At 36.4% G+C, this 15,423-nt stretch overlaps 1 protein-coding gene across 1 annotated transcript in view; it reads left to right on the top strand.

Annotated features, from left to right (window-relative positions):
* The window catches only part of SHC3 (SHC adaptor protein 3), a 172,268-nt gene that overhangs the window by 35,868 nt on the left and 120,977 nt on the right, over positions 1-15,423 (top strand). Inside the window, exon 2 of the mRNA XM_036742329.1 lies at positions 9,811-9,881. Coding sequence (XP_036598224.1) covers positions 9,811-9,881 — 71 coding nt within the window. The remainder of the gene's footprint in view (positions 1-9,810; positions 9,882-15,423) is intronic.

The following is a 15,423-nucleotide window of genomic DNA, read 5'->3' as shown; positions in this document are numbered from 1 at the left end:
TAGAACCTTTGTTTTTGTTAGTGATCTCCTTGTGGTATATACATACATATATATATATATATATATACATATATATACATACACACACATATATACATGTATATATATGTGTATCTATATCTATATCTATCTATCTATATATACATATATCTAGTAGTGGAATCTCTGGGTCAAAAGTTATATCACTTTAGTCACTATTTATGTAAGTCCATATTGCTTTCCAGAATGGTTGTAACAATAATGTAATAGTGTGCCTTTTTTCCCACAACACCTCCAACACCAAAAATTCACATCTTTTGTTATCTTGGCCAATTTTCTGGATGTGAAATAAAACTCTAGAATTGTTTTAATTCACAATCCTCTTATTACTACTGATTTGGAGCATTTTTTCATATGATTGTCAATAATTTATAATTCTTTTGAGAACTCTTTGTACCCTTTGACCATTTTTCTATTGACTTTTGGTTTTATATATTTGTTAGTTGTCTACAAATTCTGGATAACAAATTCTAATCAGAGATTTTTCTCAGTTGATTACTTACTCTTGTCCTAGATATATTAATTTTATTTGTACAAATGCTTTCTAATTTCATGTGATCAAATTACCTACTTTATTTTATCTTTTGTATTTGATTCTCTCATTTGTTTGGTTAAGAATTTGCCCCCTAGGTGTCATCCTATTGCAGAATGGCTAAACATAATATAGCATATGAATATAAAGGAACATTATTGTGTCATAAGTAACGATGAAGTTGACAGATTCAGAGGAACCTGGGAAGACACTGATAAACAGATATGGAATCAAATGAACAGAGCTAAAACAACTGATAGACAAAAAACAAGTTTGAAAGACTTTAGAACTCTAATCAGCACAATGAGAAATCAAATTAACAAGCATTTTAAAAGCAATTACTATTTGCTAAGCACTGTGCTAAGTTCTGGGAATAAAACTACAAGCAGAAAGAAAGATAGTTCCTGCCCTCAATGAGCTTACAATCTAATGGTGAGGGAAGAACACAGATGAGGAAGCTGAAAAGGGAGAGTATAAGTGCAGGGGCATGGTCTACAAAGAAAGTCTACAAAGTCAAGAGCAGAGCCCAGAGAAGAATGAATGCATTCCTTAAAATGGAAGTTCTAGGAGGAACCAGAGAATGAGAGAAAGGTACTTCCAGATGAGATGTTTAGAGAGTGAACTTTGAAGATAAGAAGACTGCTGTGCCATAAAAGAGAAAGTCTAGATTGGAGGTGGGGAACCTGCAGCCTCAGGGCCACATTGACCCTCTAGGTCCTCAAGTATGGCCCTTTGACTGAATCCAAACTTCACGAAGTATGAGTGCCACTGGTTCTCCACCCCTGATCCAGATAGTCAGGAGTGGAGCCTATCAATGAATGAAGACAGTTGGTCTGGGCATTGTTTTTAAACTCAGTGTTCTACGAGCAGCCAGCCAATTTGAAGAGAAGGATGTAGCAGCTGAGTATATCATGAATCCAAAAAAATGATGATGAAATATCCCCTGACAGAGAAGTAGTGAGTGAACTTAAAATAGAGAGACATAACATTTTTGGACATGACTAATGATTTGCTGGGGCAACATTGTGGGAAGGACAGATTTAAAAACAAACAAACAAGCAAAAAGAATTCACTTTCTATTTTCTATTCATAGCCAGATAGTAAATATTTAAGGCTTTGTGGGCCAAGAGGCAAAATCAGGGATATTATTTAGGTGCTTATATAATATGAGAGAAAATAACTTTATACAAGTTTTTTATTGATGGAATTAAAATATATTAATAATGATAACAATAATAGTAAAGTACTTTTTTGGGTAATACAAGTCCATTGCTAATTAGAAGAATGGAATTTGGGAGATTAATGTTTTGCTTAACAGAAGCTCAAAGTTTTCCCTGTCATCAAAATGGATAGCAAATGTTCTTCTGTTAATGCTGATTTGCATTATGTTTTTTAAACATTTCATCTTTAAAAATGCCTTTAACATGGATAGGCACTTCAAAATACTAATATCACTCCATAAATATATAATTTTAATGGAGCACATTCATTGCTTGGAAGGCATCTATACCATTATATTAGATTCTATTTTTGATGTTTGTCTTTTAGCATGCCATTACATTGAAGATTAATTGCTTCTAAGTGAAGGAAGGTTAGCACCTCAAGTTAATAGTTAAATGGATTTTGAAATATGAAAATTTCTTTTGCACTTGCATAGAAGTCTGAAAATGCTGCTGGAATTGTAGTTTGAGCTTGGAAAATATATCTACTGCAAATTTGTATGGAAATGGAGATCTCTTTTTTTAAACTTTTGACAGCATGAGGGGAGGGTGTCACATAAAGCAGCTTGACATTACTTGAGAGTCAGAGTTAGTTGTCATTTAATTGATTTACTGTATGTTTCCCATGTAAGTGATGTTTTACCTTGTAATTTTAGATTGAATTATTTAAGAAACATTATCAAGTCTGCAGCAAAAGTTAATTTCCAAAGCCATTTGTGTTTGATAATAGTAGTTGAGGGTGCTTTTTCTTCAGAAAAATTTTAATCTTGGGCATGAACTTGAAACATTATAATAAAGCTTCCTTTTACTTCTTATTTTGACGTGATGAACATGTACTGGTAATTAAAAAAATACTATAGTCTGGCAATACATGTGGCATTGGAAACTCTGGCAAATTATAACTACGTCACTGTAATTTGGGCCACCAAGCAGCAATGTGAAGTTATGTGAGCGCCACATATGGTCTCTTCTACAACTACTCAACCCTGCCTTTGCAACATGAAAGCAGTGATAGACAATATGTAAATGAATGAGTCTAGCTGTGTTCCAATAAAACTTTATTTGTGGACATAGAAATTTGAATTTTGTATAATTTTCTCATGTCACAAAATATTCCTCTTTTGATTTTTTCAACCATTTAAAAATGTAAAAATCATTTTATCTGGTGGGTTGTACAAAAAGAGGCCATAGACAAATTTGGCCCAAAGGCTGTAATTTACCAACCCCTGATCTATGCCTATACTTTTTAGTTTTTTTAAAAAGCATAAATCCAGTTTCTTGTTATGCATTAACATAAATGTGTTGTACTTTTTCAAAGACTTTTATGCATCTATTGAGATGATCATGTGGTGTTGGATTTTTTTTTAGTGGGATTACATTGTTTTTTTTTTTTGTACCATCTTTTCATTCTGATTCAAATTCAACTTTCTTATAATTAACGATCTTTTGGATAAACTGCCCTAATATTTTGCTCAAATGTTTGAATTGCTATTTACTAGTTATATTGGTTTAAGATTCTCTTTTGTTTTATCCTTCTCTGGTTTAGATATTAAAACCATATTTATCTTATAAAGGATGTTTGGTCAATTGCTTTCTTTCTCAGTTTGGTTCACTATCCTTCTTTTCTCTATATTTTGTTAATGTATATTTTGAGGAATATTACTTTTTTCTCGAGGATTGCTTTAGTTGTATTTTAGAAATGCTTATCATTATAACTGTTTTCCATGTAATTGTTATTTGTTTCTACAACTTGTCTTTTGACCCACTTATTATTTAGGATTTCATTATTAAGTCTTTTAGGTTTATGTCTTTCTCTTTTTCCTTCCTGAGAAATTATTTTTATTGCCATGTAAGAAATACCAAACCTACTCTTTAAACGTGTTCAGTATTTCTGCCCTTTTGCATTTATTTACAATTTTTGGTGTTTTAATACATGATCAATTTCTGTAAAAGTACAATGTGGTCTTATTTAAATTGGGATTTTTTTGAGGTTCCTTTTCCCTTTTAATTTAAGTCAGTACCTTCCCCCTAAGATTTTGCTTAATCTACTTTGATACAACCCTTTTCTCATAGGCTCTGTCATCTTCTCTAATTTTCATCCTTTTTCCTAGTCCTGGAGTTTTACTTAACTTATTCATGTATTTTTCTTTCTTTTATTTAGCTATATAATTCTTCTCATTTTCTCTTCTCATTTAAGTAGGTAATTCAAATCCTTTCTCTTCTCCTCCCTCCAGGTTCTTTAATTTATTATTGTTTTGTACCATTTTCTAAGGATTTTTATACCTCATTCCTTATATTAATTCTCTGCCCTTTTCGTTTATTTTGAACGGCCATTCTTTCATTCATGTATGTCTGTTATATACATACATACATACATGCACACACACACATATATATATATACATATATATATACACACACTTTAAAATTTCTATGTTCCTTGTGGAATGGAATTAAAATATCTAATATACCCAATTTGAGTCCCCTTTCCTAACCAATTTATTTTGTTGTATTTGTGCGTCTTGCTACTTTGCTCCTTCCCCCTTGCCCCATTGTACCTTCATATTAGAAGTATCAATTAACAAGGGCAGCAATGAGGATAGAAATGATGCATTTCCACCCATGCAAGGTGGAAATTTCCTTGGGTCTCAAATCATAGTCTTTGGTCCATTTCTATCCATTACTCTTCCCATGATCATTCTACTTCCCATTTGCCGTGCAATATTTTTCCTAGATCCATATCCTTCCACCATTCTTGGTTCCAGTTCTTCTAGGAGCTCTAATTTCCTTTATCCTGAGAAAAGAAGTTGTCCATAGAGTAATAAAACTCTCTCAGAAGAAGTGGTCCTACTTTGCAACAGCTTGCCCCAGATTTGACCGATTCTAAGGTCTTTCTAAGGTCTATTCTTTCTTTACAAACACATATCTTGTTCCCCAAGTGAATGATTTTCACTGGCATCTCCCAAAACCAAATTGGGTTGAGACTTTCCTCTTTCATTCACCCTTTTAAAATTCTTTCCTTTTTTTTACCTCTTCTTCTCTCCTGTAGCCACTTTTCTTGCTGCAAGACTAAAGGTGTCACCTACCCTTCATTGTTCACCTATAGATTTGTTTAGGGTACATCATCTATTTTCCTTAACAGAAGTCTCCTTTGCCTCACTTTCTGACTCCTATCCCATGAATGATTACATTAAATACGGGCATTTTCCAGTGTTAATTCCTAAGGTTATAACCTTATGGTGCTTGTTTAGCTTTGCTAAAATACAGGTAAGCTATACTCACAGCATTCCCCTCATCTACTATTTTAGTAATCCTGTCAAAAAGGGAAATATAGTCTTTTATGACCTGTTCTTGATGAAATCATGCTTTGTAATTTCTCCTTCCCTTTATAGATCTTTGTCAAGCATCTCTTTAATGATCTATTCTAAAATTGTTTTTTTTAGGAATCAGAGTCAAGTTCTCTGGCTTAGAGTTTTAGTCTGTTCCCTTCTCTTTTTTGAGAATTAGGGTATAATTTGTTCTCCAGTTTCATGGTATGTATTCTATTTTTCATGATCTTTCAAATGTCACTGACATTAGCTCAGCAATAAGAGTTATCAGTATTTTCAGACCCCCAAAGATAGATTTTATCTGGCCAATTGACTAGAATTCATTAATAGCAACTAGGTGTTCTCTTTGTCCCATTTATTCACATGGGTGTCAACTTCCTGATAATTATTTTTGTTCAGTCACTCACAATGTAAAAGTCCTTTGCAGAGGAAACAAAAAAAGATTTGAGAATCTCTGCTTAATCTCTTTTGTCAATTATCATCCCATTTACCTGAAGTAAAGGTCTTATACCTTCTTTGGCTCTTCTTTTTCTCTCAAGATAGCCAAATATGCCCCTTTTGTTGTCTTTAGCTTCTCTTACAAACCTCAACTGACTCCAAGCTTTAGCACTCCTGACACTACTTATAGAACTGTGTCATGTTCCTATAGTTCTTTTATATCATTAGGCCTTATTCCATTTTAAACATCCATTTGAAAATAATTTTAAATATCCTCCACCTCTGAGATCTCCTCTCTTTGGTGAGTTCCTCTTGGAACATCCATTTTGAGGACAGACCCAAACTATGCCTTACTCTCTAAACTTTGTCATCATGCCTCACCTGCTTTCTTCTCCCATCCCTTCAGCCTTCTTCTCCCATTTGTGAGTTTTTTCTGCACCTTCTGTTTTGTAGAAGGGCCTAGACCAGTTGTCCTTCATTCTCCAGACTTTGCCATGATACCCCCATGTGGATACATTTTCTCCTCCCTCACTTTAGCTTCCTTTAATGTTGTCTTCCCCCATCAGAAAGTAAACTTTGGCTTGTATTTGTCTCCACAGCCCTTGGCACGGTACCTGGCACATAACTAGCATTTAATAAATACACATTGATGTGACTTGAAATCAAATTTGGGTGGTGAGTTCTTTATGCATCCTCATTAGCCTCTTCAGACAAATTTCAGTTTTCCTCCTTCCTGGAATTGTTTTCCTTTGGTCTTCAGAATTTATTTTTAAATGTTTCCTATTCCTCCTGGCTTGACTTCTCCTGAAACATTTTTTGTCTATGTGTTCCTATCTGAACCTATTGAAATCTACTTTCTCAAAATCTAGAGTGTGTGTCAGACAATGCCTGGAATTTTTCTTCTCTACCACAAACTCTTAAGATGGAGCCAGCTTTTCCCTACAAGCTTCCCATCATTTCCACCCCAGAAACAGGTTCTTTGCTAGTGAGAATCACATCCTGGATAGAATTTCTCATTGTTGGTTACTCCACATTTTGAGGGATGAAATTATCACAACTGCAAATCAAATAATTTATGGAGTAATTGAACTTACCCATCACTATTATAGAGTGCCTCTCTTGGGCCAGGCTTGTGATTTGTTCTCCCAATTTCTTACCTATTTCCCCTTTCTATTTAGGTGGTCTGTAATATGCTCCAATGACAAAATCACTTGTGTTTCTTCTTCTTGGACCTAAACCCAAATATTCTCTATCATGCTTCCCTTTTCTAGATTTCCTCATATGAGTATACCTTCTTAATATTCCTATCCTTTTTCTTTTGAACAAAGTATACCTGTCCAGAGCTATAGTTCAGTCATATGTTTCAACTGATACTTTTTGTCTTGGATTTCCTTTTATTAATTTTTATTATGAGGGGGCAGGTCAGGGCCATTTCTCCTAGTTAGGAGGTTACTGAGTTGGCTGAAACCTGTCCCATGGGATGTGAAAATTTACTTAAGGCCTCAAATATTCCTCAGATAAGAAATCAGAGGAAGTATCATAATTGTTCCTGACTCCTTGGATATCTTGGTGACAGGCAAATCTTCCCTCTCAATCAGCCCATTGTGAACCCTCTAAATGTAGTTTAATCTATAAGCTGACTTAGTTTACCTATGGAGTCTGTTTAATTAGGTTTGTTTCCTTAGGGAATGTATGAGATCATGACTCTGTTTAACTAAATTTGTTCAACTTTTATGACATTAAGAAAGGGTGGGATTAGGACCCTACCCATTATAACTTTTATAGTCTAAAAGAATGTATAATACTGTAACATGTAAAACAATTTATTTCTCTTTTACTCTGCTGTAATTTTCTCTATGAAAGCTTTTCACAATCTCCAATCAGGGCTCAGGGTTGTTATTTTTTCCTACCTCCTGAACCTGTTCTTAAGCACAGTAAAACCTGGGTTTTTAATCTCCTTTGTGGTAGATTTATTTCAGCAGCAGTAACTTGACACAAGAACCAAAAAAAAAGAATTTTTCTCTCATAAAACAACCCACTAATCCCAGAGACACCCATGAGGTCTAATTTATCTTTTTCTGCTAAGACTACTAGTTCCTCTTGTTTGTTGCCTACACTTTGGGCTTTTGTGTATAGACATTCAAAGCCCTGGGTTTTTTTCTCCTTGCCTCATTCTTGGATCCTGTATCCTGTGAGACAGATTTCTCAGCTGCTATTCTTCATCCCTCTTTATGGTTTATCTCTATAGTATCTAATTTAGGAGATATACATAAGTGGTTTTCTATCTCCCTCATCCTTTAAAGCCCATTTGATTTAGATTTGTAAGACACCTGGAAAATAAATTCTTATCAGTCATTATCTCTGGCTAGGAATGTGTCATTTTAGGTTGTCATCTAGAAATCCAAATTCTGTTGATTATATGAGCAAGAGACATGTTAGTACAATAAGTCTCTGGGAGTAGGAAGGAAGAAACTGTGGGCAGGAACTTTAAGGAGGACACAAGTTTCTCCCATGATGGGGTTGCTTATAGCAGAGGTGTCGAAGACACAGCCTGCAGGCTGAGTGTTGCCTGAACCAGATTAAAAAATAATTGGGAAATATTTGACAAAATAAGTAAAAACAAATAAAACATACATAACATTACATTTAAAAACTAAAACGATATGTATCCATAGAGATTTTAGGTATGGATTGGTGGCCCAAATTATATTTGAATTTGATACTGCCAGCCTATAGAACATAAAAGATTGGAGAAGGGCTTTCATTGCTTATATTTGTACTTAGTTTAGTCCTCACTACTTTGATATGAAATAAGACAGTGCCATCATGGTAGTTTCAGATTTCAGGTGCTTTTTTCCCTATCAGTAAAGATTCCCACACTAAAACATTTCTCTCCCTGCCTCCACCTAGTTACCTGAAAGGGTAATCAGTAAGGTTTGTCCCCCTTATGTTCCCTGGCTTGTTGTGTTGTGTTTGTCCTTCATTCGCAAAGAGGACCATGACATCAGGGAAATGCTGACATGACTTGCAGTTGACTTTGATTTGAGCGAGGGCAGGCTGTGCAAGGTCACCAGCCTCATTTTCTCCTCCAGAGCCATCTAGGTCCAGTAGCCCATTCCCTGGGTATGGTGTGTCTGAAACTATGCTAATCAGTTAGTTACCTAGAGGTCCAAGAATAGAGAAAAATGGAAAAATGGTCTTTTAGGTTCCAATCTATCCCCATTTGCTCCCTTACACTCCTTATCTTATGCATTCTTGTGCCACCTTTCTGTGAACATCCCCTTATTGTCAGGAGATCTGCAAATAAGAGGGAACATGGTAATAAAAGGAAAGAGTACAGCAGGAATTCTCACAAAAGCGGAACAGGATAAGTACAAGTAAAGCCAAAGGGCAAACACTCCTCAATTAGTTTTGAGAAGCTGGGGTGGGAGATTGGAGGTTGAGGACAAATATGTGCACAGGGCTAATTTTCATTAGATGAACACAGTGAAGAGGGTAATGTTTTGTGTCATAGGTCAGAATAGGAAATAGGATCGATGTCTTCCATGAAGATCAAAACACAGATGGCCGTGGGTGTGTGGTTTGGACTTCTAAAGTTTACTAGGTCAGAAGGCCTTATTTGGGGATGTGGCTGTCTTCTAAGCCTGGAATGCTCTCGCTCCTCATCTCTGCCTTCTGAATTTCTTCAAGTCCCAGATAAAACCCCACATCTACGATAAGCCTTTCTGGATCTCCCTTAATGCTAGTACCTTCACCCTGCTAATTATCGTCAATTTATCCTGTATAAATCCTGTTTGTACATAGTTGTTCCCATCTAGTCTCCTTCATTTGAACATGAGCTCTTTGAAAGTAGAGACTGTCCTTTAGCTTTGTTTATATGCCCAGAATTTGGTACAATGCCTGACAAAGAGTATTTAATACATGTTTGTTGACTGACTGAAGCTGAGAGAGATTAAGTGACTTGCTGAGAATCTCTAATAAATCTCTAATCTCTAATAAATGTCAGAGGCAATATTGAGCCCTATATCACTAAACAGGGCCAGAAAGAGTTGGGCATGACTGAAATTAACTCAAGAACTATAACTGAAAAAATAATTAAAAAAGAAATGTTGTAAGCTCCATAAGGAAAATATGTCATTAAAATTTAAGAAATGTATACAATCACTTAAATTGCTATGATTTTATTCAGACAGTTTTCTTCTTAAAAAATTTTCAGTGCTTGCCATTTACATTTTATTTTTTCCTTCTTCAGTATTTGGGCTGCTTGGAAGTTTTACGTTCAATGAGGTCTCTTGACTTTGGTACAAGAACTCAGATTACAAGGTAAGATTTCTTAAAAATTGCTTTCCTTGTTTTTTTTTTTTTGGTTTTGGAACATAATTATTTCTGTGCCTAGAAATTTCTAGTACTGCCCAGTGACTCATTACCATCTGATCTACAGCATTATAGGAGATATTGAAGGTATTCCTACAGTACTGCCATTTTCATTTATACATGTATATTTAGCTAGAGAAAAAGAAAGCAAAATGTTCATTTTCAATTTTTTCCATCTTTGTCTTTCTCTTTATTTCATTCCCCTCATTTTTTAAGAGAGTGAAACTCCAGATAATAAAGTTTAAACATTTTTAATTTACAAATCAGGAACTGAGTACACGTAAGGAAAAGTAGTGAAAAGATAATAAATACATGATTAAAAATTTCCAACATATATATGCATATAAATACATACACACATAAAATGGGTACTCCTTCTATCAGTACAGATCACAACCCATGCATGCTTTTTGATACATTACAATCCTTGTCAATATCCTTTCTTAGATTTTCATAGAGGATTTACCCAGCCTTCCTCTAGGTCTTTTCTGAAATCATGAACAGTCAATAAAATATAAAGGACAATGAGTAGAATTTTTGTTGGGAATAGTTAATTTTTCAAGTAACCTAATTCTATAAGTAGCAAAATTTGTTCATTTAAAATATTGTCTCTCAATTTTTTATATGGTGAATTTTCCCAAGAAAGGAGACTATTTATTCAGTATTTTGCAATCTTGAAAAGCCAAATAATGTCATTTATCTATATGAATAATGACATAGAAAGTTGAAAAACTAAAAAGAATGAAGCTAGGAAAGGATCTGTGACATTCCCATTTTGATGGGCAAAGATCTAAATGATTATTTTTCCTTTGTCTAAATGTGTCTGGAGACATAAGTTGTAGGGAAACATGCCTCTCATTGTTTGTACTTTATTGGAGGAATCCGCTTTTGACATTTGTATTGTCCAAGGGAGAACATTCTGTTCATACCTGTGGCTAAAGAATGATAGATATGGATTTAAAGCTTTTAAGAAGAGATTAAGATTGAACATTTGCACTGACTTCTCCCTTTAATTTCTAGAGTTTCTAAAAAGATTATATTATCTTAAATGTCTTCACAAAAATCTCTTGATGTATAGCTTTTCACATTGCCCACAGACTTAAAATAAACAGAATCGCTACTGTATTATAGAACAAAAGACATGAAGAAACTGTATACATAGCTAGTAAGTGATAGAAGTAGGATTTGAATCCAAGTATGTCTGAATTCAAGACCAGCAAAATATGAAGACAATACTTTAAAATTTGCAAAGCAATTACTCTCATTTAATGCTAAATCCTTTCAATCTCTCAGCAACCTTGTAAGATAGGTACTGTTTTGGGGGGGGGGGTGTCTACATTTATGATTTCATTGGTGTAGAGAGCTCTCAGTGAGGAAATTCCTTATACCAATACAGATAGTCAATGTGTATAATCTTAATGAGCTGCTTGGGGCCATTGAAGGGTTGAGCAATTTGTCTAGGGTAACATGACCAGTATGTGTTAGAGGAGGGACTTGAACCCAGATTGTCTTTACTACCCTCTATACCACACTGTTTCTTATGAGGTAGGTACTATAGAAGGCTGATGGCCACACTACTTTACCCATGTCTTTCATTACAACGTTTTTAAAAAAATAGTTGCTAAGATCTCTTTGGTTTTAGTGAGATGCTTGTTTTAAAAAATGAGTGTGTGTCTCAAGTTTCCTGTTGCTTTGCATTGATTACAAAGTGTGTTTCTTGTTGTGCCTATATCTGGAAATCATTTATAGGAAATAATTTGACAAAGAGAATGTCAAAGACAAATTTTTTACATACAAAGAATAGGTGGGACTATGGTATTGTGTAAAGTCATAAAAGATCTCAAATACTCTGTCAGGGCTTACAGATGTACTACTCTTCTAAAAGATGGGACCATGACTAGACTCCCCTACTCCACCCAGAAATCCACAGAGGGATTCCAGAGTCCTACAAAGATCTTGGAATGGACAAACTGGGATTGGTAAAGAACGAAGTGCAGAGAGTGATCTATAGGGGACCCCTGGAGCCTTCAGGACACTTCTTGTTCTACCTGTTTGAGTTCTGCTGTACCCAGACCCAGTCCACATGGAGCCTTCCATGTAGGAAATTAATTTTGGTGCATTCTAGGTGGCTCTAGTGTTATACTCCCAGTCTAAGCCAAACAGCAGCTACTGTCACATCAAGCTGTCTGAGCCCAACTGCAAGAGCAACCTTGGGGCATCCTAGGTGGTTCAGCCTTGCACTCCCAGTTTTAGAAAACACAGTTTGAATCTCAATTGTGTTGAAACCGTCATAGCACAGCAAAGAGACCAATCTCTAGTAGTTTCAGGCTGAGTCCAGCATGGCCTTAGTAGCCCCAGCAGTTTGGTTAGTTGCTGTCCTTTATTCTCGAAGAGGACCAAAATGACAGCACTATGTTAGAGTAAAAGTACAGCATGTCTGACTGTGGTTGATCAGACCAATATGAGCTTGGAATGCTCTACCCCAAGTTGGGAATAAATAGTCCATTTGAACATATGGAGTGGAGATGTCTCTAAATTTGTGCATCTCACATTTCTGTCGAGCACAGTACATCTTTGATTTGGGAATGCCATACTGAGTCGTTCTTTGCCAGCATCTCCAATATCACACAATTGATTCCCAAGTTCTTTAGAGAGACCTTGAGAGTGTCCCTGTATCTCTTCTTCGGACCACCATGTAAGCACCTGCCTTGTGTTAGTTTTCCATAAAATAGTCTTTTAGGCAAACAATATGTCATTTAAACAATGTGATTAGCTCATCATAGTTGAGCTCTTTGCAGTAGCGTTCAAATGCTTGGTAGTTTAGCTTGAAAAAGGACCTCAGTGTCCAGGACTTTATCTTGCCAGGTGGTCTTCAGATTTTCCTAAGACAATTCAAAGGGAAGCAATTCATTTTCCCGGCATGACGCTGGCGTACCGTTCAGGTTTCACAGGCATACAGCAATGAAGTCAGCAAAAGGGCTTTGTAGACCATCAGTTTGGTAGGCAGTCTAATGCCTCTTCTTTCCCACACTTTCCTTAAGAGCATCCTAAACACTGAGCTAGCTCTGACAACGTGTGCATCAATCTCATCATCTGTGTGTACATCCCTAGAAAGCATACTGCCAAGATAAGTGAACTTATCCACAGTATACAAAACTTCTCCATTTGCGGTAACCAATGGATCCACATATGGATAGTGTGGTGCTGGCTGGTGGAGAATCTGCTTTTTCTTGGTGTTAATTTTGGGCCAAAATTAGCACAAACAGCAGAGAATGAATCTATGCTTTGTTGCATCTTAGCCTCAGAGGCTACACTGATTGCACAATCATCTGTGAATAAAAAGTCATGTACCAATTCTCCCTCCCTCTTAGTGTTGGCTTGTAGCTTTTTCAAGTTAAATAGTTTACTATCGGTGTGGTAGCTGACCTTGATGCCATTTTTGTCCTCAGTGAAGGCATCTCATACTAAAAAGCATGGGAGCAAGCACATAGCACTGCTTCAACTGGTGACTGAGAAAGCATGAGAACATTGTCCATTATCCAAAACCCATGCAAGCATGTCATTGGGGAACTGGCATATGATACTGATGAATTTCTCCAGGCAACCAGATTTTGCCATGATCTTCCACAAACTTTTATGACTGAAAGTATCAAAGGCCTTGGTTAGACCAATGAATGTTGTGTACAGATCTGTTCTGTTCCTGGCATTTCTCCTGTGGTTGTCAGGTAGCGAACACCATATTGACCATTTCTTGGCCCTTTCTGAAGCCACACTGGCTCTCAGGTAGTGGAGGATCAGGTGAAGGATCAACCTACTAAGGAGGTGTTTGGCAAGAATCTTGCCAGCAATGATTAAGACAGAGACCCCACTGTGGTTGTCACAAGCATCTTATTTCCTTTTCCTTTGTATAGATGGCCATTAGCAGCATCCTTGAATTCCTGGGGGGTAAACTCCTCTTGCCATATAACTAGGAAAATTTCAGTCAGCTTTTGTATGAGCAATGAACCCCCTGCCTTGTAAATCTTTGCTGAGATGGAAGCAGCGGCACTTTGCCACATGAGAGGTGCCTAATGGCATTCAAAGCCTGTTGGAAATTCAGCTGGAGGGGTATTGACTTCAACCTGAGGTATATGGTCAATGGCTTCAGCGTCAGTTGATTGATGATGGTCTATTGAGAACATCATAGAAATATTCAGCTCATCTCTCCAGGATCATGTTCTTGTCACTAACCAATGTGGCTCCCTCCATCAGCAGTGAGTAGTTGAGATGCACCAAAGGTCTTTGACCTGTAAATAGCCTTCAGAGCATCATAAAAATGCTTTTGGTTGTTACTATCAGTGCAAAACTAAATTTCATCGGCATTCTTACTGAGCCAAGAATCCTGCATCTCTCTAAGCTTTGTTTGTACTTTACTTTTGGTGGTTAAATGCTGCCTTCTTAGAGATGGATGAACTATCCTGCTGGTAAACCCTGTGAAATTCTTGTTTGTCATTTTAGCAGCTTCTGAATTTTCCCATCATTTTCATCAGACCAATCTTGATGTTTGTGAGTGTTCTGACCCAGATGAGTAAATCTAGTTCTGTGCACCAAATCTCTGAAAGCTGCTCACTCCTTTTCTTCTTTACTGTTGCCAACTGTGTGTTAGCTCAGCTTTCCATCCAAGTTAGCAACAAACTGTTCCTGCTTTGAAAAGCACTCAATTTGTTTACATTGTTTTCTGGTAGTTTTCTTGCCTTTGGATTACTGCTTTTGGTGAATTACAATATTTAGTTTGGAGAGGATAAGTCTATGATTAGTCCAGCACTCCTCTTTATGATGACATAGCCTATTAAAACCAATGTTTAGTGTGAGAGTGTATCCACAAAATTTTATTGCATTCAGGTAAACAGAAGACAGAGTTGGTGATGAGAAGGTCATGAGATGCACAAGTCTTCAGTAGTAAGTGATCATTGCTGTTGCTGTTTCCAACTCGATTCCTCCATAGGTCTTTCTGCCATGCCTGGTAGTATGTGCCTACTCTTGCATTAAAGTCAACCAGAATTATAAGCTTGTTCTCTTTTGGCACATTGATGATAAGGGTCTCCAGGTCTTCATAAAAAACTTTTGACCTCATCTTGGTTATGGGGGGAACATATGTACTAATGATGGTGGTGTGTTGCTTTCCTGCAAGTGGCAATCACATTGTCATGAGCCTGTCATTCATTCCTTTTGGTAGCATACAAGCTTGTTGACTAGGTTAGTTTTGATTACAAAACCTATGCCAGATTCATGGCACTCCCCTTCACTCTGGGCACTTCATAAAAATGTTTATCCAGCTCTAACTTTAGTAAGCTGGCCTTCATTTGCCAGCCTTGTTTCACTCAGGGTTGCTATTTGAATGTAATACCTTCTGAGTTCTCTTGAAACAAGAGCTATTCATCTTTCTGGTCTACTGGTTTCACGTTGTCCATAAGTGTGTACACATTCCATGTACTGATGGTGAGTGGAATCA

Source organism: Trichosurus vulpecula, chromosome 1 (genome assembly GCF_011100635.1).
Source record: "Trichosurus vulpecula isolate mTriVul1 chromosome 1, mTriVul1.pri, whole genome shotgun sequence".
NCBI classification, from domain to species: Eukaryota; Metazoa; Chordata; class Mammalia; order Diprotodontia; family Phalangeridae; genus Trichosurus; species Trichosurus vulpecula.
This window is presented reverse-complemented; position numbering and strand designations above follow the sequence as displayed.